Raw genomic sequence first — 26,921 nt, 5'->3', positions numbered from 1 at the left:
GCATCCTTAATATCACCATAAAAAAACAACAAAGATCTAGCCTTTCTTCCCAGCAATACAACTGAGCTCTGATTTCACTGCTGTCATGCCAGAAAACAGTCCAAATCATGGATCAAATATCTCCTGTGAAGGAATGCAGCTTGAGTGTTTGTGTTCGCTGTTGCACAGCGAATGCTTTGCATATGAGGCAAGAGGCACCACATTTGCATATGTGGTGGAATCTTTAGAAAGCAGAATGTTAGCATGATCTTGACACCCAAAGCAATGCATAATTTATGCACAAGCATATATGTTTCCACTTGAAGAATAGAACACAAAATCCATTGTATCTAATTGTGGACCCCATTCCCCAGCCCCCTCTGGAAATAATGTTTTGATGTGTTTGGAGTATTCTAGCCTTACTGCTCAAAGCATCACAGGATCATATTAAAAAGATCCATTATGATGGCTGTGTTGATGGACTGACAGGAGCTGGAGGTTATCCAGCAGGGTTTCTCTCACCAGCACTGGCTACCCACTATCTATGCAAAGGGGGGCTCTTCATCACGGCACTGGACCATTGAAATAAATAAAAAAATAAAATAACACTCCCTTCCTCCTCCACACAAGCGCAGTCTGACTGCTTGCCTTATGTTCTTCTTTTCTCCTCTGATTTATTCTGTACTTCTCTTCCCACATTATTTACATTTAATTTCCATTCCTCTTTCCCTTGCTATTGCTAAAGTCTTACCTTTTCTCATTCGCCTCCTTACCTGCAAGTATTTTTTCCCGATATCTGGGTTGTAGAGTGTCCCATCCTTGAGTGTGCCGCACTGCAAAGAAGGACTGAAACAGGAAGGTCCAGAGCCTCGTGCGCAGCAAACACAGCTCGCGCCTGAATGGCTACCAGAGGGACAGAATGAGTGAGAGAGGGTGAGCGAGTCAGTCAGAGAAAGAGAGAGAGCGAAGGAGGGAGGGTGGATACAACAGCAGGAGAAGAGGAGCGAATCCGCAGCTGCTTCAAAGACTGGTTGTCTTGGCAACGATTGCCGTTGCCTCCCTCTACAGTTAACAGGATCCTCTCCAGCTAAATGGATGATGTCAATAGCAGAGGCTTGTGTTCACGCCTTCTGCATCGAATGTTCATTAAAAAAAAAGAACCTCTGTATTTTTCAGATCCTGCCTCAGTCTTTCCATCCGCAATTCATTTCTCGCCTTGCCCCTCCCTGCTTCCCGCTATAATGGACATAGAGCCAGATTAGACATGGCCACACCCATGACTCTTGGTCTTTCTCAGACTAATCCATTCTGCTATTTCCCCTGGGATGTGAATTAAATCACAAAGAGACAGAAAGCGACAGTGATGGCCAGAGAGAAATAAAGAAAAACATAAAATGACAGAGCGAGACCATAAGCATGCATGAGAGGGGAGGTTGTTTACCATGAGCTTTTCTATTTGTAGTGTCACTTTACAGTAATCCGGCCCAGGCCTGGCCACGTACATTATAGTGAGTTTAAATCCCAGGATCAAATGAAGCACTTTGTACATTAAACACACGGGAAAGTGCTCAGCAGACCCAATGCTGCAGGCATGCTTGATGAAGCAAATGCGATCTATTCATCAAGTATATTAATAACTACAACACTGCTTCAGTTAAAAGATTCAAATAAAAATGTACATGTACATTTTAATGCATATATTTATTAGTGCATGTTATCCAAAAAAAAAAAAAAAAAAGTTGTCTTCAATCTAGTATGAAAAATTAATAACTGAAATGGCTGTTCTTTTCAGTCAATATCACAAATCTCTTTTACTTTTACAACAACTTAAATCCAAACATCCAACCACAATTCTGGTATGTAACACGCAATGGACAGAAGTGCCACCATACTTTGAATGTCCTGTTTCAATAGGAAATGAGATTCTAGAAGTAAAAACATATGTGCATACTATAATTCCAGAATAAATCCAAAAGTAAACATCTTTGTATATGCAAATCCATACAAGATTAATTTTAATTATGTATTCCTCACATTTACTTTATATATTGACCATTATACAACAGACAGTTCTGATCCTGGATTGTTTAGAGTCCCCCTTTGGTGAAAATCAAGCTTTTAATGTTGTTTATATGTCTATGTGGTGTTTTAAATATGCTTTAAGACAAATGTGTAAATTCATAAGTCAACACCATTGCTGAGTATTTTCTCCTTAAAACTGCAGTGTTCTCAAAAACGCGGTTTGAAATCGCTGGTACAACTTCCTTGTAACCAATCATGTCAACTTGTGATCATCAATGAGTGGATCTCTGAGATGGTGTGAGTGAGTGGAGGCGGGGCTAATTTGCATATTCTTAGAACTGCGTGTACTAAATGAGGCAAGGTTGTAGAGTTCATTCAAGCTATTTTAAGGCATGACAAATTTTTTATTTAATAATTTTTTATAAAATGATTGACTACAGGGGGACTTTAATAAAATAAATGTTTGAATGAAAACTATGTAACCATGTTATAAAATAATGCATCCGGGGCTGTGGTATATTTTTAATATAGTCAAGGCTGAAGGGGTTGCAGGTACTCCTCTGACCATAAGAATACACGTAATGTTTGGATCAGATTTGAGCTTCGGGTGGGTCGAAATAGTTGAACTTTTGTGGTTAGACCATATGCGACTGTTTTAACCTAATGTGATGTATTTGAAACAAAACTACAAAAGCAAGGTGAAAAGTACCAATATTTTTGCACACATTTTTTATTCTTTAAACATTATTATGAATAATTATGTCCAAAATAATTATTTTATAATTATTTATTTTAAACAGAGTTATTTGCCATGTGTGGATATAATCATACATTCAGTATAATTTTACCTTGGTGAATAAGTGATGGAAAAGTTGCCAAAATGCAACAATCGTATGTGATTGTCAGAGATAATGGAAAGATAGCTTAACAATTTCCTTTAGCTGTGACTGCATTCACAATAGTCATGGCCTCTCATGGTGTGCGTGTTTGTTTAGATAAAGATAACGTCTCAATATCCATGTAAAATCTGATGGAGAAATATAATATAATTAATAATATTATAATATATTGTATCACTTTTTATAATTAATATAAACATTTTACTATTAAAATAAATATGATAAATCACACTAAATTAATGTGTTAAACTGACCTCAGCTTTATTGCAATGACTGATTAAAAGGCTCTGTTAAGATCAGTTTAAATAAATTATTCATTTCCTAAATGAGCTGTAATGAAATGCTGGCTTTTAGTGTGCTGTTTTGTTTACCTCCACTTCCTCCTGATTGGCTTGGTCTTCTGTGATAATGTCTACCTCGCTCGGGTCACCACTCAGCCGATTGACAGCAGTAAAGAGGTCACAGCAGTTCTCCACAGTAACACCCTCCCGCACAGCTATGCACACCTTCCTCAGAAGAGTGGGGTCACGTGTAAACTCCTCTCTCTGAAACGGTACACGTCTGACGGTCATAGCTGACAAGACATCTTATATCTTACGTCTAAACTTCATCGATTGGTCGTACCCTTCGGAGATCGTGGAAGGCAGCGGTGTGTGTGACCTGGGCCAGGTGTGTGACAATCATCTGCAGACACTCCTCTTGCAGTTCGCTGGCCAGACTCAGCACCTGCTTGGCCCATTTGACCTCCGGCAGGCTCCCAATCAGCTGCTCGCAGCCACTCAGCACACATACGACACTCTGCACCGTCTGAAAATCAGAAACACACATTCTCATTCATAGATCCATCTTCCACACAGAGGCAGCACTGTTAGTGACTGCATATTTCCAAGTGTAATCCAATATGGCTCAGCGGTGGTTCACATCAAGGCTGGAAGTCAGGAGAGGGAAAACCCAATGTTACAACTACACTTGGCAGCCGCTGAAGGTCTAGGTCTGTGTGAGTGAGAAATTTAGGGGACTGCCAGACTATGGATGAAGTTAATGAGCTGTTTGAGGCTTTGCCACACACACACACACACACACACACGCACACAAACACGCACACACACACACAATCAAGACCTATAATTGCTCTTTAGTCAATGGCCATCCTCCAAACAGAGGCCACAGCTCATCTCATCAATGTCTTATTGTGCTATTAGTTGCAGACAGCAGCAGCAGAAAGACAGTGAACAAAAATTGTTGTCTATGTTGTTGTTTCCCATGAGGAAAACGGCATACAGTATAAAAATACTAAAATATTGTCTTAATGCAAAAAAAGTAATTGTGAGAAATAGTTGTACAGTAAGATTAGGGGGTCAGAAAACATTATTAGCTCAAAATACAAACAAAGTGTAAAGTCCCCACCAAAATAGAAAACATATTTTACACACCATGTTTTTGCTGACTGTATTAAGGCAATCTTTCTGTAGTTCTGGAGGGAGGAGGGCAAAATTCCTTTCTGACCAGCACTTCACGAAATGCTCAGCAACCCATCTGTGGATTGAAACGCACATCCATGAGCGTACACTGTTTTCATTCTTTCTTTAAAATCCTATACTAATAAGCAGTATAACAACGTTCTTCTCACAAAGCTTTTGTACAGCTTTAGACGAATTGGAATATAGTGCACAACAAGTCGTAGCACTTTTATCGTGTCGGCTTCTCCTTTTTGGAGTGTATCAGCATTCATTTGTGTCAGTATAACAAAGAGCAGCCCAAATATTGATAAATATTAATGCTAAAAATATGTGTGCAACAAAATAATTGTTATTTTTGGATTGAATCTCCCAATGATCTAGGTTAGTAACACAAGGACAGTAGGTTCAGCTGATGCTGGACTGGATCTGAACTGAAAGCAGCAGTGCTGCGCTGGTCTTATACCATCAGATCCTGATGCGTGATTCTTCACCCTCCTACCCGCAGCCGAGGTGGCGGCAACACATCAGAGAAACAACACACACACACACAGTCTCTCTCTTTCTGTGTCTGAGGCACTGGAAAAATCCCGACCTACATTCACACGCCTCCATGAGCTGGTTTACCGCAGTGCACTGAGTTTAGAGCAAACAGAATTAAATGACAGAGTCGGGTAATTAAGTAATGGTGATGGTACGAAATGATTAAAGGTCAAAGATTTCATTTTTTTGTCAATCAAAGAATCTTTGGAATCTCTGCTACCAGTACAAAATTAGAGTAAAATACAGGAACGATTTTATTGGAAATATTTCTTTCATGGCCACCACAATCTAAAGATGGAAAGAATTTTTCATTCAAATCAATCTTTTTCCACTGTCTAGAGGTCCTTTCACACTGTCGTCCCCTTGGAATTATAAGGTTCTATCTGACATTTTTATTCACAAATTCTTATTCTGTGACCACTTCTTTACATTATGTGATGTTGTTTTTTAAGTTGTGTACATTTTGGAACTTTTTATTTAGAAAATAAAAAGGTTCTTTCTACACAGTCGAATGGAATGCAAAAACTTTAAAGCTCAATATCTCAAAACTGCTCAGAACGCAGATAGAACCTTATAATTCCAAAGGGACGCTGTGGGCCCTATCTTGCACCCAGCGCAATTGACTTTGTACACAGACACATGTATGATTCCTATTTTGCACCCGCGCACAGCAGACTTTTCCCTCCACAGACGCACGTCGGTAAACTAGCAAATGCATTTGCGCTCCCGGGGGCGGTTCAGCGCAAAGAGGCGGCGTGTTCCGGCGCAAACGTTCCCTGATGCTATTTTGCAGGTTTAGAAAACAATTCCGCGTTGCGCATGTTATTCATATGCTATTTTAAGGGCGCATGCTTGGTCATAACCAATGTAGCGTGTGCAAAACACGCATACACTTTGATTCTCTCATCTACACAGAAGCAGCAGTTTTCATTTTTGCAAATCATACATTATTACAATAGATAGATAGATAGATAGAAAGATAGACAAATTATTATAAAAGCATACATCTAGCTTACACATTTACCCAAATTATCATACACCTGTTTAATCGAAGTTAATTTGGGTGGGTTTCTCTATCCTCAATGTAACTTCTCTCTCTTTTACGGCCGTGACGAGAGAGTTGCTCTCCTCGGCTGTGAACGGCAAATCCGCCGTTACAATAGCAATCCGCCATGGAAAAAGTGCGTCTGCTCTTAAAGGGAATGTGAGATGTCGCTCTGATTGGTTTATTTCACGTTACCCCCAAACTACACCTATGAATAATGAAGCTACTTCAGATCAACCCATTTTAGATTTGCGTCGGGTGCAAGAGTCATTTATCCCGCCGGTATAATAGCAACAGCGCCCAAGACCCGCCCACAAAGTTACTTGCGTTTTGCGCTTGATAGGGGAGAGCGGGGCACAACCTAACGCTTTTTGACTTTCTCAGTTTGTGTAAATCTACTTATGGTTCAGAGTATTTATTTTTTCCCACATTAATTTCCCACATGTCCAGTACAATTATGTGGTTTTGTTTTATTAATACAGTATATACTTTTTTCTTGACATACCCCAAAATAATGGAAGTGAAATGTGACAACATGCCCCATAGGTGGGGTCCATTGTAACATGTGAGGGGCACATTGTAACATAACATATGACAGCTTAAAATGTTATCTGATCTAATAAAAAATATATACAAAACAAACTAAAATATTTTCTAAATAAAATACAATTAAAAAACTTTTTCATATAAAATAATGGCAATTTCTAATAATTAAATATAAACAAATTTTTTAGTTTTGACTACGAACACATGAAAACACAGCTATACAACATAGTTCAAAACAAATAAATAATTAGTCATTTCTGAACATTGAGTCTCAGTCTTTATTCACCTTTTTCTCACGTTTTCCCAATAAAATTAATAAAAGTATAGAATATAATAGCAAATTTCTAATAGGGGCACATTGTAACGCAGTGTTACAACATGCCCTGCCTGCACAACTGGGATTTAAACCCTGCTAGTGTCTTCTGCTAGTTAGCGAAGCATTAAATAACTATCTCAACTGTTAAATAACATCTTGGAGATTAAAATAATATCAGATTTGTCTTATTTTAAATAAACAAAAAATAGAGATGAAAAATTAACTTAAGTAAGAAATTTACTTTTGCTATGGTTTAATAAATGTCTATGGATATCTTGCAAAAAATAAATAATTTTGGCGGAAATTTTTTTTCTATATAGTGTTGATATGGCAACTAGTAAATACACAAAGTTTCGTCATCCAAGCATGTGCGGAAGTATTTAAAACAAGCGTGTTACAACTAGCCCCGCGTTAGGTTGTGCCCCGCGCTCCCCTACTTGCGTTTCAGATCGTTAAAATAGGGCCCCAAATGTGAAACGAACAAATTGTTGACGAACAGTCTAATATACCAAGAGCGAAGTCAAAATTTGTTGGTACAATACAGGATACAAATACTTTTCAGTTGGTCTGCCATGATGCGGCAATCACAAACAGCTCTGCTAGAGCAATATATGATGCAAGACAGGCAAATGAGCTTGAGAAATCTGCTTTTGTCTGGTGTCTAGCACATTTATTTTACTGCAAGTCAAATAAATTGCTTGACCCAACCCTTGTAAGTTTTTGTTTTGTTCAGTTTTTTTTAGGGCCGTCAAAATTAACGCATTAACGCATGCAATTATTTTTTCCAGTTTAACACGTTAAAAATATTTAACGCAATTAACACAGCATCTGTTTTTCCGTCATCCTTTAGCTAGCGTTACATTACATGACTACGCTCTTATTCATGCAAATGCTTTTAAATCATTCAAGCACGATAAGACATAAAAGAGAACTCAGTGCGGTACAGCGTGCTAGCCAGTCTTCTTTAGCGCCTGAACAGACAAAAAAAACACACTGTCACAAAATGAGTCGAGTATTCTCGTAAGCAGTCTTAAATTAGTTAAATAAAGTCTTAAATGGACGTAAAGAGTTGTGAGAAACTAGGATGTGTCAGACTATGAAGTGTTTGATAACTTTATTCAATTTCTGGATATTTCCTACCTGTTTATAGGAATTATTACAATATAAAAATATATGAACAACTTTAATATTAGGTGTGATTAATCACAATTAATTACAGAAAAATGTATGATTAAGGAGTTCATTTTTATTTTAATCGCTTGACTGCAATCTTTTTCTTTCCTTATAAGTTTTTTTCATGTATGTGTTGACAACAATCTGGTGTTCAAGATTATTTTATTATAATTTATTTATTATATACAAGTCTATATTCAAGATTATTTGTCTTTGGTATTTAAAGGCAGGTGGCAAAATAGCCTTCAGTATATTGTTTGACAACCAAATCCAGCCACTCACCAAGAATAAAACTTTGCTCTTTTGATACACATGCTCGTCCACTCCGGTCAAATGTTTGTTTGTTGTTTTGTTTGTTTTTTTGTCAAACAATTATGCCAAATATTAACATTTGATGTGAAACTGAAAAGACCTCAAAAATGGGTTAAATGTTGAATAAATATCTGCAAAACTGATTGCATCCACATTTGGACAGAAGCATAACCTCAGATATAGAAAGCATTTTGGAACATGTATTATTTATTGATTTATTTAGTCATTTATTATTTAGTGATTCATTTGCACTGTGCAGTATGCATATGACAGTAGATGGAGGAAAGAACTCTAACGGGGCAGTACAATCAGAAAAGTCATTTTAAAAACCATTATTAAAAGCAGAAGCATCCATAGAAGTGCAGAAAATGCCTCACCTCACACAGGAGCTGTAGAGATCGTGCAGGCCTATAGAGTGGGTAATGGCAAGGCACTCCAGTATGGATCTCTGAACTCCATCAACAGGCTGCAGAAAATGAGAAGAGGGATATTCACACCTCATCTCACTGTCTTTAGTGGTTCAATAGCCTGGAACTCTAATTTACAGTATAGAGTTCAGCTACCTGAACTGGTGAGTTTACTTTCAACTGAAATCACTCTTAATTTGAACAACTTCCTAAAAGCTACAATTTGCTAACTTTTGGATAACACAGATTATTTATTCAAAAGTTACCATTGAAAAGCACCTGATTACCAGTAAATAATGGAGAAATACATCTTTATGGGATATTTATAAATCATTCATAATAAGGGGGAAATTAAAGCCATTGGTACTCTTTGTATAATGAAATTGCATGGTCATTAAAGCTAAACAAGTAAAATAACACCCACGAGTGAATCACCATAAATCAAATCAAATATCAATGTGAACACCAGAGGAAAACTGCATTTTGACACATGTAGTAGGCAAAAAGTAGAAATATACAATTTGTAAAATAGAATCAAAAGCATTCAAGCCTGGACCATTGAATTATGGACCTAATAATTGAATTAGGTATTAAGATATATATATATATATATATATATATATATATATATATATATATAATACTACATTATGTCCATAAAGTGCGAGCAATGTCATTCTGTTATTAAATTATTCTTGCTATAGTATATATTGCATTTGCATATGCATATATTATATATATATATATACATACAGACCCTTTCCAAAAAATTTGAATATCATGGAAAAGTTTATTTATTTCCATAATTCCATTCAAAACGTTAAACTTCCATAGATTATAGATTCAGGGCCCACAACTTAAACGATTTCAAGTATTTAGTTGTTTATTTGTACATAATTTGGGCTTCCAGCTCATAAAACCCACGAAAACAGGATTTAAAAAAATGAGAAAATTACATGAAATCACACAGTAATTACACAGTGATACCATGGTCATTGAACCAGGTTTTGGTTATTTTGGCAGTGTGGGCAGGTGCAAATCCTGCTGGAAAATGAAGTCAGCATCTCCATAAAGCTTGTCTGCTGAAGGAATCGTGAAGTGCTCTGAAAATGTCCTGGTAGACGGCTGCGTTGAGTGGACAGCACAGTGGACCAACACCAGCCGATGACATGGCTCCCCAAACCAACACAGACTGTGGAAACTTCCCAATGGACTTCAAGCATCTTGGATTGTGTGCCTCTCCATTCTTCCTCCAGACTCCGGGACCTTGGTTCCCAAATGAGATGCAAAATTTGCTCTCATCAGAAAAGAGGACTTATTATTAAAGGACTTGCTTTATTAAATCCAGAGTCAACGCAAATGTCTACCAGGACATTTTCAGAGCACTTCATGCTTCCTTCATTTTCCAGCAGGATTTGCACCTGCCCACACTGCCAAAAGAACCAAAACCTGGTTCAATGACCATGGTATCACTGTGTAATTACTGTGTGATTTCATGTAATATTCAAATTATTATTGTTTTTTATGAGCTGGAAGCCCAAATTATGTACAAATAAACAACTAAATACTTGAAATCGTTTAAGTTGTGGGCCCTGAATCTATAATCTATGGAAGTTTAACGTTTTGAATGGAATTATGGAAATAAATAAACTTTTCCATGATATTCAAAGTTTTTGGAAAGGGTCTGTATATATAGGCCTATATGCTTTGAAATAAACTGAAGAAATGAATCCTTTTATTCAGCAAGGGAACATTAAACTTTAAAAGTGACAGTAAAGACTATTAAAGTAGTAAAGACAGTTAAGACCGCAAGTAATTTCAAATAAATGCTGCTCTTTTAAAATTTCTATTCATTAAAAAATACTGACAACAGTTTCCACGTAAATATTAAGCAGCACTGTTTAAATTGTTTAAACATTCATAATAATAAAAACTGTAAAAATAGCACATTAAGGATTTTAGAAGTGTGACGCTTAAGACAGGAGTAATGGATGCTGAAAATTCAGCTTTATCATCTCAGGCATAAAATACATTTGGTAACACTTTATAATAACTGCACGCTATTAATCATTAGTTAAGCATTAGTAAACAGTTAATTCATCATTTATAAAGCATTAATAGACATTAACAAGCAGTTTATAAATACAGTTATAAATGCAGTATTCTTAATTTATAAGCATATCTATAATGTGTTTAATAATTGTGTTTTCATACTTAATTAATGATCAATTTATCATTTCTAAATGAAGTATTTCATTATTTACAAACCGGTTATTTAGGAGTTGTCAGTGGTTCATAAGATCACTTAGAAAGTGTAAGTAAATTATTAATAAACTGTTTAAATACATATTATTATTCAGACATATAGTAATAGTTACTTAGTGTGTTAATAAATGGTTTATTAACATGTATTTCTACTGTAATTCAGGGTTAATTCGGGTAGTTATAAAGCATTTAGTAGTGGTCAGTTCACTATGTTTGTGAGCTAATCTAAAGTGAGGACTAGTTATGCTTTGTAAAGCGTTTATAAAGAAGATTTAAAGGCTGTTAATATTTTTATGTTCTGTATCGCTGTGTTGTATTTGTTTACTTTTTCTGTTTAGAAGAAAACTGAGTCTTTAAATCTCCTTTATAAATGCTTTACAAAGCATAACTAGTCCTCACTTTAGATTAGCTCACACACATAGTTCACTGACCACTACTAAATGCTTTATAACTACCTGAATCTACTACATTTACTTCTACTTTCTAAGTGATCTTATTAGCCACTGACAACTCCTAAATAACCGGTTTGTAAATAGTGCAATACTTCATTTAAAAATGATCATTAATAAATTAAGAAAATACAATTATTAAACACATTATAGACATGCTTATAAATCAAGAATACAGCATTTATAACTGTATTTATAAACTGCTTATTAATGTACATTAATGCTTTATAAATGATGAATTAACTGTTTACTAATGCTTAACTAATGATTAATAGCGTGCAGTTATTATAAAGTGTTACCTCACATGGTACTGATAGATATAAAATTAATAAAACAGTTATTTTAAATTGTAGAAATATTTAACAACATTGCTGTTTTTACTGTATTTTGGATCAAATACAGGCAGTATTTGATCTGCCTGTATTTGGCAGGCAGAACATAAGAGACTTCTTTCTTAAAAAAAATATTAGCGACCCCAAATTTTTTGAACCGTAGTGTGTAAATATAATATTTTAGTTGATTGACAGTCCTAGTCTAAATCTGTCAAAAGTAATATTCATTTCTTTTTAGGGGGAAAACTAATTCCTCAGCATACCTTGAATCTTTCCTACACTTAAACAGATGCTAATTATTTTGAAAGAGCAGGGGGAGTGAATGCATTCCTCTTTCATCTCTGTGTACAGTAGGATGAAATTACCGGCTGAAAGGACACAAACTGGACTGGTCTCAAAGCATTTTTGAAAGGTGGGAGTAAGAATGTGAGACTCGAAGCACAAACAAAACAGCCCTTCATGAATTGCAAGAGGGCTGTCAAACACAACACTTCCTGACTTCCTCTGCCTCCCACTACTGCTTTTGTATCAGAGAGTGCATATTCACGACAATCTGAAGTTACTGTGTAAACATGAGTTGAGTCTGCTGCAGTACTTCAGTACAGTAATTCTAAGAGAAGTACAAAAAAGCCTTAAAAAAAAAAAAAAAAAAAATTACACCTGCATCTGAGGAACTTAAATGGGAGGATTCTTCTTTTGGAGCAACACCAGAGGGATAGGGCCATGTACTTTTGGCTGACAAATTAAATGCTCTACAAAAGCTGAACCAATGCCCAGACTTTACTCGCTCACAAATACAAATCACATAATGTTTCCCTAAAGGGTAATAAACGACAAGATGATAGTACTATTGGCACAATCTGACAACAGACTCACTGTTTAACAGGACTATTTACACTCCTCACCTCAAATAGACTGAATGTGTAAGCGGTGACTCCTCCCACTGGTCTTACCTTGGGAAAAAAGCGGCAGTAGTCCCGAGTCAGGACCATCTCGGCCACATCTTTTAGCCCCTCCAGGCCCAACATGTCTGCTGCTAACACAACCTGACTAAGATCAGAGACAAACACACACATCTTCACATTTGTGCAAAATCTGACAAAGCCATTGGATTTTTGGATTTATCACATTGGAAGATAGGAAATGTCACTACAGAGCGTACATACCTGACATTTGTTCCTGGTGGGAAGTCTACGATGGCACCGTACATGAAATGAAGCAGAATCTCCATCTCATCTGGACCCAGACTGATTGATGGACAAAACAAAAAGCAGACACACATTAAGATTATTTTGACAAATTACAAACTCAGTCCACTGTTACAATCAGTCCAATGGCGAAACAGAACGTCGCAGGCGGGTGACGTCATGACCAAGAAAGCACATCCGGAATGACCGGCGTTCGCGTCTGTGCCTCAGCAAGCGCTCTGTGTTGAAACTATGTGTCTTATTTAGTGTTGTCTGTCCCGATATAGTGCAGAATCATAATTCACATTAATATGGCAAGCAAACAGGCATTTAAATCGTGGGATACGGTGTGTTATACAATTGTGTGTTGTTTGTTTGGGAGCGGAGCATGCACAAGCAGCTCTCGAGGGGGCTGACTGTGAGTATTGTGATAGACTACCACTTTGCACACTCCGCTCTCGGTTGGCACTCTTTGAGGAGGGTGTTCAGGCTTGCGTTCCCCATGGTTCTGGCCCTGCTGCTGCTGAGGCAGCGCGGCGACTGAGATTGTGGGGTTCGCAGATGGATCTCGTGAAGGGGTCAGAGACGGCCTTTTCTCTGCCTTTAACTGAGGGATCCAGCGCTCTCTTGCTATGGCTGGAAGCCTGTGCTGCGGCTTTTTGTTCTTCTTTTTTTAAGGCTTTCTGACCTCAAGACTCAACTAATCTCTGCAATTCTCCGTCTGTGATCTTTGGAGAGTCTTTGGCTTCCAGGGATCCAGCGCTCCCGTGCTGGGATCGTAAGCCTGTGCTGTGGCTTCTTCCGCCACGGGGAGAGAGCCATGTGCTTCAGCTGTCCAGCTATAAGGAGTTGGATGTGCTGAGCATCGAAGCGGGGGATCTTGAGAACTCGCCATCTCTATCCCCCGAGTAATAACCGGTACCATGGCTAAATTAATCGGTCGACCGAGAGGATGAGCGTGTCTGCACATGATGGCCATCTTGCAGACATACCAGGGGGACCTGGTAAGAGACCTTGACGAAGGCAAGGGGGTGGGGCCCGACGCAGTTAAAGAGTTACGTCAGGCCACGGTTTTGTCTCTCCGGGCCACCAAAGAGACAGCCAGAGCCATCAGCCGTTCTATGACAGCCACAGAGAGGCATCTCTGGTTACATCTGTCTGACATCAAAGAGAACGACAATTGTTTTTTCTGGCCTCTTTGGCGATGCTATGAATACGGTCATCGAGACGTTTCATGTGGCAGGCTGGTCCTCTCCGCTCACATTCGTAAGATTTTATGGTTTGGACTTCACAATGTGCTCTTGTCTTAGGTGTGCTCGCAGTATTCACACAGACATGTACTTTTAAGCATGGCGGTTTGGGTATTATCGTTCCCATAGCAAGCGTCAATACTATGAGGCAGCCCAAGTTCACTCGAAAGGGAACATCTTAGGTTACGACTGTAACCCTTGTGTCCTGAGAAGGGAACAAGACGCTGCATCGCCCTGTCATACTTCCTGCATCCCTGTGATTGACTTGCTTTGGCTCTTTTGAAGCTAACGCCGTTTTTTCTGGATAAGCTTTTATGCTTTCCTAATCATGACGTCACCTGCCTGTGATGTTCTGTTTCGCCATTGGACTGATTTCACACATGCTTCAGACTTCAGACACTTGCTTCATGCTTCAGACGCAATAACAAAGAGGCGTCCCCAAAGCGTCAATACTATGACTTTACTACTTCTCAGGGAACAAGGGTAACAGTCTTAACCCGAGACGTTTTACAGAACCAAAATATGCTGTTGTTGTTGTTGAATCACAGTTTATTCATTCATAATCATTTGAGCTGTTAGTCGTTGCCTTTGTTGCATACTAGCATGTTCATGTTTGGGGGGAGGAGCAATGAAGGGAGGGAGGGGTGTGGTTCTTTTGGATAGGGGTGTGTTTGTTTGGGAGTTTCTCATAAATCGTTTACTGCACCTTTAAAGCATTTACATGGTAACATTACTTAATACAACATTTTTATAGCATTTATCTAGCTTTGTTAAAGGTGCTGTATGTAACTTTTTTACTCTACTAAAGCATAAAAATACCATAATATGTTTGCAGATATTTAGGAAACATGCTAAGTTCACATACTCGTTTCTCTGAAAAACACTTCTACAGCCAGTTATTTTACTTATTATTTTACACGTTCCGTGTTGTCAGTCGGGTTTTGTTTTGGTCTGTGTGATCTCGCCCACTGCCTGTTCACCTAATAGTATTTTGACACCCCGGGATGTCAGTTGGCAGGAAACACAGCGTTTCACAGCCTTGGAAACGAGCAAACAAACTGGTCAGAGATTGCAGATTCCACACAACCTAAAAAGCCTTGGTATCCATCTAAAAATCTCTATGAACGAGAGCATATTAAAACGCGGATAAATCAACTCATTAACTTACAGTCTACTCGGTTTTCGTTGTCAATCGCGTTCGTTCTGTTGCGCGTCCTAAAACTAGCAACTCTCGTGAGCGTCGAGTCTGAGGAGGAGGAACAACGTTCTCTGATATTTTGAATTTGGACTGCAGTACCTATTTATCTTTATCTATCATTCTTACATACAGCACCTTTAATGTTAAATAAAAAAATTATATTAAAATGTTACAAATAACATTAACTAAGATTAATAATACCAATATGTGTTTTAATAAATACCAATATGTGTTTTTGAAAATTTGCTGTGATAGACCCCATGAAATTATTTACAGAACACAATTTTCAGATCTGTGTAGACATAATTTCTATTGAAAAACAAAGTTTAGGCGGACATAGTCTAGTTTATGTCAACGCCTGGCAAAACAAAGACAATTTAGATTCAATCATTGGCACTACCTACTCTTCACCTACACTAGAACAGCCAGAATCAGAGATCAAACTATGAGAAAAACATCCAAAGATATGGGCCTAAATCTTCTAATGAAGAATAAATTATCAAAATTAAAAAACTATCAAAATTAATAAAATAAAAGGGCATTTACGTGTTTTTTTTTTTGTTTGTTTTTTTGTCACAGAGCTCAGAAAAATCAGCATCAGGTATTTTATTCTTCTCAATATTGTGTTTTGATAATAGTATAGTACAAGCTAAGTGCGGTTTTAGAATAGACAGACAGGTGTAAGAAGGAGCGCTACCGCAGGTACTTCCTTCCAACAGAAGTTAGACTCTTTAATTGCAGTAACAACACTATTTAGCACTGATTATATCTATTACTTCTATCTAGTATTTTTATTCAATGTGTTGTTTTTTTTGGAGCTGCTGTAATAAGTAAATTTCCTCCGTGTGGGATTAATAAAGTCTACTTACTTACTTAAATCCACAAAAGTCTATTTTTTTATACACATCATGGATTGAACTGCCCAGCATGAAACACTACACACAGTATCCTGGTTTTCCCAGACACAGACTGAGCAATGAATAATTTATTGCTGGTGGCTGGAATATCCTCCTCCGGGAGAAGGTCTGACTAAGTACTCATGCTGAACTCTGCGACAAGTCAGATCACACATATGACCTAACTTGACACACAGTCTGGATTTTTAAAGGACATGGACTGCAAGCACAAGGGCCACAGGTTCAATCTAAAACATTATTAAAAGAAAAATACATGAACTATAGATCTTCTTAAATTGAAGCCCTGCATTGTCATCTTGAATGCAGGAAGTCCCAGGCTCTCAGAGATATCTTACTAGAAAAAATTCTGTTTTGGAGAAAGAGTTTTTTTCCCCCTACTTTCAATTATTTTACTTCAATGAAAGGTTAGATTTTTGTAAATTATTTTAATTAAAGATCAAAAGGATAAACAATGCAGATTTATTTTTACAGCCATCTTTGATCATATTTACCAGGGGTGCCAATAATTTTGACCACAACTGTACACATATACCCGGAATCAGTACAAGAATAAACAGCAAGAGCTACAAAGAGTTTAATATAATGACTGGCTTACTGTACATTATCCTTTACATACCTTTAAATTATGAGAGTTTTAATTTAAATTAAAATTTAAATTACAGAGTATTTGATACTTGTATTTGTACTATGTGTTTGTGTATGTGTGTTATGTCTTTGGAGGCTAGATGATGAGTTGCAGTGATTTGTCCCGTTTTGATGGTTATACGGCATAACCTACCCCTGCAGAGTGATACACTGACGCAAACTCTCCATCCAACTGCCACACAACATCGCTCGGAAATACTGCGAACGTGCACACAGAATGGCCCTGTGGGAAAAAAAAAACATACGCACAACAACGTCAGTTTCCCCTATCACTCACACACGCTTCACGCCACATTACCCAGGATCAATATTTGTAAAACAGCCACAGGAAAAATGTGTGTGTGTGTGCTTGTGTGTATTTGTGTGTGTTATTCACTGAATATGTTTGGGCATGTCGAAAAAAACATCAAGCATATAAAGAGGACTTTGAAATGGAGGGAGGAAGATGTAATGGTTTGTTGAATATTTTAGAAGATGGTGATGACTGTGGCTGACTCTAACCTAGAGAGCTGATTACCTTCACAGACACATCTCGATGGCTGTCATGTTCCAAGTTCTTAGAAAAGTACTTCCTCTGAAAGTCTTCTGTGGAGCTGATTTATAGCTGAATTGAATTTGTTTCATAATTGATGAACTCTGCAAGACCAGCAGTGTTATTGAACACTGAACTGACTTGAGCTGAATAATGACACTATTGCTGTCTGTAAAGCTGCTTATAGCTGAATTAAGCTTATTGCATAATTTAATATACTTTTTAGTTATTTAACTAAATTGAATAAATCAACAGTGAACTAAATGTAGCTGAATATTGACACTACTGTCTTTTTAGAGCTGCTTTACAGCTATAATTGTTTTATTTAAAGAAATTCAAGAACTTTGCAACATTAACACTGTTATTTTCTAATTACTGTGAAGCTTTGAGAAAATCTGTATTGTATGAAGTGCTATATAAATACATTTGACTTGACTAATCATGTGGATTTCATATGGGTTTTAAAAACTTACTGTTTATCATTGTATTGTCATTATTAAACAGTTTTAAATATGTTGCTTTAATGACATGGTACATGGTCTTGGTGGATCAGATCTGATGGTATGCTGCTGCAGAGCAAGAATGGAGATTTGCTACTGCCAATACATTCAAAGACACGCTGCTGTGAGCATTTTAAATGCTCAATGAACAATTTAAATGTTGATTAGCAAGCTCAATGGCCGCAGATTTTTCTTCATTGTGATATCAGGATAATACATGTAGCATTAAGTAAAAATGTCAGGGTAACACAACTACATACATACATAAATAAATAATATATATATATATATATATATATATATATATATATATACACACACACACACACACACACACATATATATATATATATATATATATATATATATAAAAAAAATTATTACATAAATCTATTTTAATTCAGAAATGAAAGAAAAAAATGAATTTAAGAGGATCTTCAAGTCATGTTGATAATAAAATAAACTTTTATGTACTTTTTAACAAATTAAAAGAACCGGATAAAAAAAAAATGTAATAGCATAAAAGCATAAAAATAGCATAAAGGAATAAAGACAAAAAAATTATCTAATCTAACTGGTTTATAAGGCAACAGGGTTGTGCTATCAAACTACATGTCCCATTATTCTCTGAGGCAAAACAAGAATGATAAAATACATAGATAACACATACATTAATTACACACTAAATGCACATCATTTGCTCTTAATTTGTTGCACCAAATCATAATTACGATTTCCGAAGCCACAAATAAAAACTTCCCTGAGGCAGCATTAGACACAGCTGGTGACACTTCATATGATCTACAGTCTTACGCCCTATTATGTCCCTCATCTTCTCCCTCTCAGTCCTCCTTATCTCTCTCAACCAACAGCCCCATTATTCTCTATCTGCCATAAACATTCGCTATAAATAGATTCTTATTTTACAACGTGTCACTTCTGGTCTCCTCTCAGAACAAACTGCAGCTCTAAAGAGTGATGACTGAGGGAGGCTAAGAATAACGCTAACAAAAAAAATGGTATAACACGTTATTATTCGGACAGATCTGCACGCCCCTGCTAATAGGGGCCTTTTTGTCATGGTCAATTTTGTAGTCACTTTCACATGATAGCAGTGATGGATCTATTTCAGAGGAAGCATCTCCATTTGTAGAGCATTTCGTTCATGTGTCATACAGTCCACATATGTGCACTCCGTTCTATTGCTTTTCCGCAGCTTTTCCATTTCCACTGAAATTATAAAAAAAAATTCTGCTTTTGACATACATGCTATTTTGGGTTCTATTTTTTTGGTTACATTAAGACAGCCTAAACGTTCAACATTCAAAGAGGAAATACCACAGATCCAACAAGTCATATTTTATACAGCATTCAATTGATGACACACATTTATCGACTGACCTACAAAAGTCAGGGACTGTGGATGGCGTTGTAAAATTAAATGTCACAAGTTTATTTATTAAGCACTTTAACTGGCTAATAGGATTTATTTCTCCCTCTAAAATATGTTTAAGTTGCTTTATGTTGAAATATTGCAATTCAATTTGCCACAGAAGTTGTTTAAATGAATTTTGCATTTCTAATTGTACTGTTATCATTTCAGTTTCAAGTCAGAAAAATCCATATTAATAAATTATCTATTTAAAGCCGGGATTTTAAATTATAATATTCATAAACTAGCCATGTGAAGTCATAACTAGCACGCCTGTGCAAATGACCTGTGCTTTTCTGGTGTATGTATCCTGCAGTGAGACTGACAGATCTGCAGCAGTCACCTCAAGCCTGACATACTGATCAGGACTGCAGATCTCTCTCTCTCTCTCTCTCTCTCTCTCTCTCTCTCTCTCTCTCTCTCTCTCTCTCCATCCATACAACCTAAACCCGCAGAGATGCAGCTCCTGGCTGATGATGACGGAGAGCCTGTTGCTATAGTAACAGGTCATGGCAACTGCTCTAACCTCTGCAGCACCAAACAAAGGTGCTAACAAGATAATGAATGACAGAAAACTACACAAATACAACAATGCTGTAATTCATCTTCATAACACGATCGTACACGTGTCGCATTGATAATATCATCAGCAATCACTACAAATTGGTGTGTTGTATGCAAAATATCATTTTTTGGTATTTTGGTTTTCAATGTCAGATTATGTCAAGTTATATTCAGTACTTTGACTTTGCTGTTTCACGTAGGAGAAACTGTAATTCTGCCACCTCCTGGGAATTTATGATACAGCAACTTTTGCTGGTTCCACTTAAGTCAGACCATCCAGCACTGAATATCAGAGATGCACAGTACCATCGGCTGACACTGGGGATTTTTTACCTTTTTAAATCGGTATCAAGCTATTTTGCAGGGGTGTCCAAACTCGGTCCTGGAAGGCCACGGTCCAGTACAGTTTAGCTCCAACTTGCAAATAAACGAGTAAATGGCCATTTATCTTGTGGACGGACATTACCGGAAGATAGTGATTACAGTTTATAAAGTTCTTACAAAAATCGCTTCGCTTCAGAAGGTCTTTATCAACCCTCTGGAGCCGTATTGATTACTTTTATGATTGATGAATGCACTTTTTTGGGCTTCAGAAAGAAAATTGGTACCATTCACTCCCATTACAAAGCCAGGAAGAGCCAGGATATTTTTAATATAACTCCGATTGTGTTTGGCTGAAAGAAGAAAGTCATATTCACCTAGGATGGCTTGAGTACAATCCTTGAGTACATTATGGAATATTTTTCCTTTTTGGGAGAACTAACCCTTTAACATATCAGATAGAATTTTTATTTCAGCGCATCTCTATTGAAAATGCAAAAGTACTTTGTAATTCTTTTTACAGTTTTTTATAGTATGAGTTTAGCGTGGGACTACCTGTTTGTCTAAACAAGAGTAGACCACAGTAGGGCTGTGCTGCTAGTAGCATAACAATCCATTTTTGTTACTGTTGTTACTGTACGTTTCCATTAAAAAAAATTGTTACTGACAAGTGTCTTCATGCAGGTGTTGAATCTCTGCATAAAGTACTGAGGCTACAGTAATATCACTGGGTTTGAATGGAAAACCATAGTGTGTTGAATTTTCACACAAAAAGTGAAACTGAAAGAGTGAAATAGTGAAAGAGAAAGTCATGGTTGAACAGCTGGTTAAATGATACATTTAGAATTAGTGAAACTCCATGTAATAGAGACCAAATGTCTAAGACCACTACAGTGAAAATGCTTCTAATTCTGCATTATTTCCATTCTTTTCGAATGTAAATGGTATTTTCAATTGTCAGGATTTGACATTTTTACATGTATTTAGAATGTATTACTATTTGGTATGTCCCACTTTTACTTTATTGACGGCAGCACTCTAGCTGCATGAACTCCACAAGTTTAGGTAAAACCTGATCATCATGTTATTCAATATAATTTGAGAATGTTTAAAGGGTCACAAATTTGCTTATTTGATTGCTATGCAAGAATTTTGAATCCTTAAAAATCGCTTCATGATTTTACATCACAACAAGTTTTAATTTTTACAAAATTCTAGAACTGTTTATTTCCTTGTTTAAAGGAAAAACATACCACATTTTCAAAATGGTCTGCAACTTCTGAACCCTGCTACATAAACAATTTAAGAAAAGTGAGACACAAGCACATTGGTAATTTTATGCAAAAGCTGCAGAAAGCTGGTCATGATGATTTTACCTGTGTGCTGAAAAGCCTCTATCTGCCACCTGAATGCTGATGTCAGACATATCAGCCATGTGATACAGAGCCAAAAGATCTGCCCCAAGCCCAGATGCTGACTCGAAATTCTCCGAACCTGACAAACAAAGAGAAATTAAGCAGAATGAGCAACAAAGCCACAACGTGTAATCGTGTGGCTATTACTACTCATAAATAGAGAGCAGCACTAATGCAGCTCCAGTAAAGAACAGTAAGATTTCTGCATAGATCTGCAGAGAAACAAATCAGTAAAATGTAACTGGAAATGTTGTCCTTACCCGAGTCAGAGCTGACCTGAGAGTCAACATCAGGGCCGTCTTCAGCAGTGCCGTTCACTACCAGCGAATGGCCGTTGTGTATATTTAAGGCAGTGCTTTCCTTTGCCAGGCGCTTGTCATCTGTGTACACGTTTCTGTTATAGCAAGAGCAACATGTAACATTTTACCAAACACGTACAGCTCAACTTTTTTATAGTTACAGGTACAACATTGATCCATGGTTTTATTTTACATTTATGAATTTTTTTTAAAAACAGCTTTACTGCAATAATAATATTTATAATAATAATACTGATTAGGTCGGTTGTGAAGAGTAATACAGAAACGCCATTATGTACTGTATGAAGTGCTTGAGGGCTGCAGGTTCAATCCCCTGCAGGTGTATGACAGGTGTAGTTGGTTCGGTTCCCAGCAGGAGGTGAGGAGCTCGGGCCAGCAGCACCGCTCTGTGGGCCTTCAGCCGAACAACAGTACCCACACACAGAGTGACGTCAGTCTCCTGCTCCTCCTGCAGCAGCCTATAGAAAGAGATCACAATTATTGCAGGAGGGGGTTTCTATGTTCTCTCTGTTTGTTAGTGCGGGTGCTTTTTTGTTTTGCTGGAATAACATTTTGTCTTGTAACAAACTAATTGCTCAATGCCAACACACTGCTGAGAGTCTTTCTAGATGCTACATTAAAGGCACACTATGCAAGATTTGTACCTTAATATAACAGCTTCGAAATCATTTTGGTGGTAAGCAAACTCGTAGTAGGGCGAATCATCCCGATAGCAAAGCAGAGGGAGGACGCCGCTGGCAAAACCAGCAATGCAAGTTTTAGAGGTGGTGCCCCGACAAATCTCGCAAGAATCACGACTTGCTTTATGGCACGACGTCACACACATCAACAACATATGAAGCAGCCTCTATGGAAGACACTAGCACGCATTTCAGACGTGAATCCTGGCAGAGCCGATGAAGAAAACGAAGAAAGCGCGGTTGGAAAAGTGTAGAGACGGCTCTGCGTGAGTGGTATTTACGACAGTAACGTTAAATACAAGTACTCTGCAGTTTCACAGCGACTCCAGGGGTGGAAACTGCATAGTGTGCCTTTAAGTATTTATATATATATATATATATATATATATTTATTTATTTATTTAAAAATATGTGGTAGTGCAGCCTAGTGGTTGAAGATCTGGGATGGAAACTAAAATTACTGAACCCCAAAGACTAACACCAACTAACAATATTTACATAAAAATACATACATTGCTTTTCTAAGGGTCCTATGATATTATCCTATGATAATGTGTAAAATAAGAAATAAAGTCACACTAGGAGATCATGAAATAAAGTCTCTCTCAATTACAATAAATAAAAAAGTAAGATATAAAGTCACAATTGTGAGATATAAAGCCGCAATGACCTTTTTATTATTTATTTATTTATTAGATTTTTGCACTTCTCGTAATTGCGATATCTCAGTGACGTTATTTCTTTTAAACGTTATATCTAAGTTAGCCAAATATTTTACTGAAACAGGCTTTCAGCGTTGAAACAGGCTGACTAACTGCACAATAAAAACACACAACACCACTAATGTGTCTCAAGAGAATACAAGAACTATCACTAAAGCATCACTGAGGCACTAAATCTAAAAAGAGAGTCTTTACTGATGGAGGCTCTTCCTCCAACTTCACATCAACATCACTGTCAGCCTCATTTTGGCATCTTCTGCTGCAGTGTGCTTAATCTGGGTGACCCAGAATCCTCTGTTGCCCGAGGCCTTTGTGGTGGGCATTGATGTGGCTGAAGTCCTCTCTCCTCCGATGTGAGCACAGAGAGATGAAGAAGTGGGAGAAAGAGAGTTGCATTTCCATCCTAAATAAAACTGCGGTGTGGACCATGAGTAATAACTACAGTTCCCGTGATGCCACAAGCTTCAGATGGCAGAAGTGCACAGCACACTACAGGTTGGAATGAAAAGGAGGACATAACCTTTTAAAAGAAAATATGTTTGCTTTCTTCTTTCAAGACTAGTAGTACATTGAGTAGTCCTCATCTCGCAAAACAACAATAGCAGGGATGTACTGGCATTACAGTTCTGGACGATAGTTCTGATTCAATATAGATTAGTCGATAATAATTTTCATATTATGGGAAATATTTAATAAATGGACGATATTATAATTCAAATACTAATTTTGTCTAAATAAATTAAAAATAAAACACTGCAAACTAAAATCAATTCCAATTGAATTTAGGCATCACAGCATACTAATGTGCCGTATCAAAAAGATTACAAATCAACAGTTTAAATTATTACTAATAATAATTTTTTTAGTGGTTTTAAAGATTAACTTAATTGAGTGCCAAATGATGGAAAAAGTATAAATCTAAAAATAGAGGAATGAGAATGCACAAATAAATCCAATGCTGACAGAAAAAAACTGTAATATCAGATGTTTGTACCAATATATTGTGCATGCATAAACAAAATAACTATTTTTCTAGAGAAATTTGTTTCTTTTTAGATTCTGACAGCAGTTTTGATCAATGCTATGAACAGAATTATTCATTTCTTTTAAAAATGTCTAAAATATTTTTGGTAGAAAATAAAAATGTATTTTTATTTAATTCACACTTTCGAATGGTAGCGTATGTTCACATAAAGCAAATGATCAGAGTTTGCATACAGTGTGAAATCAGCAAAAGGAGTGGCATAAGCTGTGCAAACATTAAACCAGGTCGGCGTGATTTGACTACACTGGTTGCTAAGAGTGCGTCATATAACAACAGTGATGCTCTATGCTACTAGCAATTCATACAAGTTTTGAAAAAGCATAACAAATGTCTTTCATGTTGAAGGTGATAATTACCGGTTCAGGTCTTCTGACAAAGCATTTGCCAGTCGCTTCTTCAGCTGGTTTCTGCATTTGCGCTCTTTAGCTTGGAACTCCCTGGCAGCCTCGGTGGATGACATGTTATTGCCAAACTGCTGAGCACAAACGTCAGCACATTTCTGTCATGACGAACATCTAATGAGGGAAATAAGAAACACAATTCAGTCTCCTAACCACATCTTTTTTTCTACAAGAAATAAAGGACGTTTAAAGTATAGTGTACACTTATAACAATAACAATCTTCATGGTCAATCAATGCGTTTTATTTATTTATTTGTTTGTTTGTATATTTTGTCATTGTTTCATTTTAGTTGTGTTCTAGAAGGGTAATATAAAAAATAAAAAAAAATTTTTTTTAAATAGCCCCATATAGGATAAAACAAAAGATATTTCCAATGTTCCAATGTGGAAAAAAATATCTATGAAATAAATGAATATAATAAACAACTATTACATGTCTTACAACTACAAGTAAGCCGAGAAACAATATTAACTCTGGAAAAAAAAGGATTTTGAATACTGTAAAAGTAAATGTAACCGACATCAAACAACTTGTTTGGCTGCAGTCATATGGGTTTTCTGAAGCAGAATGGGGTATGTATAGTATATATGTATATGGACATTTTACTTTGCATGTTTTCCTAAACCCAATCATATTTAATTGTTTAATATTTATGTGGACAATTAGGTATGCATGTGCAAAAGAAATACTATGCCCAATATTGCTGTCATTATATTAAGTCAAGCACTTTAGAAAACAATTGAGATGTTTCCAGATAAGGTTGATGTATGGTTATTATGGAGATAAGAAGTGAAAGAGTTGCACCTATATATATATATATATATATATATGAAAACAGTGAATTATCCATTGACAGGGCTTTTAGATTTAGAACTGACACATGTGGTTTGAACGCCTAACGTTACACCTTCAGTTCCCCTGGCAGATCTTTGACCACCAAGTCAAACATGGGTCAGCAACTGTGAGTATGCACAATTATAATCAAGTAAATTATTGATTATTAAAGGTTAGGCTCAACTGACGCAAACTCATGATATAGGCTATTATAAAGCTTGGAGATGGACAAATCTAATCTGTTAGCATGATTAGCATTCACACCTTAGTTTTCATATCAGAGAGCAGTCAAAACAAGCGTGCTTTCATAAACCAGTCATAAAATAATACTATTTACACAAAATCACTTCTATCACATCCTGTGCGCTAAATGTTAAAATAAACGATGTGGGTGTGTTTGTAATGATCCATTCCAGACTGCTAGCCATTAGCCTATAAACTCTCATTAACCACAAAGAGATAAACTTCGCTATGAATAATAGAAATATTATCTGCATTTTCTTACAAGAAAAATAATAATAATTATTCATATCGCGCTGGAGACGATAAAACTAACAGACCACTCACTGAGGCACAATGACATTTCAAAAGCATCATGAGACTGCCGTGTTGTCAATGACAACTGGATGAGGACACTTACCTCACACTTTATCAAACTGAACAACGCGTCATCCTCACAGTTAAACATCCGCATCTGCACTTAAACGTTCACAAATGATTCTGATAGCGAAAGTAAATTTAAACAGTCCATGGAAAGCTGACACAACCTTCACAATTTACATGAGGAGTGTTGTGCTGTCTGGCAGTTGGGAGTATTTCTGACTTTGTTATGCTGCCCTCATGCGGTGCAGATGTGAAGTGTAGCCTATGGCATGCGAAGTAGGTGAAGGTTGTGTGAGGTTATTAGATGTGTGCCAATTGTAATAGCACGAAACTTTTCAAGAAACAAAGAAAATTACAAGTAAAAAAAAAAATATATATAGGCTATGGAGAAATCTAGACCTAGTCTTAAAGTCACAAATAAATCAAAATAGACTATCTTATTTTTATGGACTAGTAGCCTATTTATAAATTATTTATCCAAGCATATATATGTGTGTGTGTGTGTGTGTGTGTGTGTGTGTGTGTGTGTGTGTGTGTGTGTGTGTGTGTGTGTGTGTGTGTGTGTGTGTGTGTGTGTGTGTGTGTGTGTGTGTGTGTGTGTGTGTGTG

At 36.8% G+C, this 26,921-nt stretch overlaps 1 protein-coding gene across 1 annotated transcript in view; it reads right to left on the bottom strand.

Moving 5' to 3' along the window:
- The window catches only part of btbd8 (BTB domain containing 8), a 34,139-nt gene extending 7,617 nt beyond the window's left edge, over window positions 1–26,522 (bottom strand). The window contains exons 1-13 of the mRNA XM_082189741.1: window positions 26,351–26,522; window positions 24,830–24,988; window positions 22,305–22,484; window positions 21,967–22,100; window positions 21,668–21,785; window positions 17,076–17,165; window positions 12,912–12,992; window positions 12,699–12,795; window positions 8,670–8,758; window positions 4,334–4,436; window positions 3,525–3,707; window positions 3,272–3,445; window positions 753–882 (exon numbers count right to left, since the gene is read on the bottom strand). Of these exons, the coding sequence (XP_082045867.1) occupies window positions 753–882; window positions 3,272–3,445; window positions 3,525–3,707; window positions 4,334–4,436; window positions 8,670–8,758; window positions 12,699–12,795; window positions 12,912–12,992; window positions 17,076–17,165; window positions 21,668–21,785; window positions 21,967–22,100; window positions 22,305–22,484; window positions 24,830–24,933 (1,483 nt within the window). The 5' untranslated portion in view covers window positions 24,934–24,988; window positions 26,351–26,522. The remainder of the gene's footprint in view (window positions 1–752; window positions 883–3,271; window positions 3,446–3,524; window positions 3,708–4,333; window positions 4,437–8,669; window positions 8,759–12,698; window positions 12,796–12,911; window positions 12,993–17,075; window positions 17,166–21,667; window positions 21,786–21,966; window positions 22,101–22,304; window positions 22,485–24,829; window positions 24,989–26,350) is intronic.
- Window positions 26,523–26,921: the final 399 nt, after the last annotated feature.

The sequence above is a fragment of the Leuciscus leuciscus genome (assembly GCF_965113295.1).
Source record: "Leuciscus leuciscus genome assembly, chromosome: 14".
Taxonomy (NCBI): domain Eukaryota; kingdom Metazoa; phylum Chordata; class Actinopteri; order Cypriniformes; family Leuciscidae; genus Leuciscus; species Leuciscus leuciscus.
The sequence above is the reverse complement of the archived record's forward strand: the minus strand, read 5'-3'. Positions and strand labels throughout refer to the sequence as shown.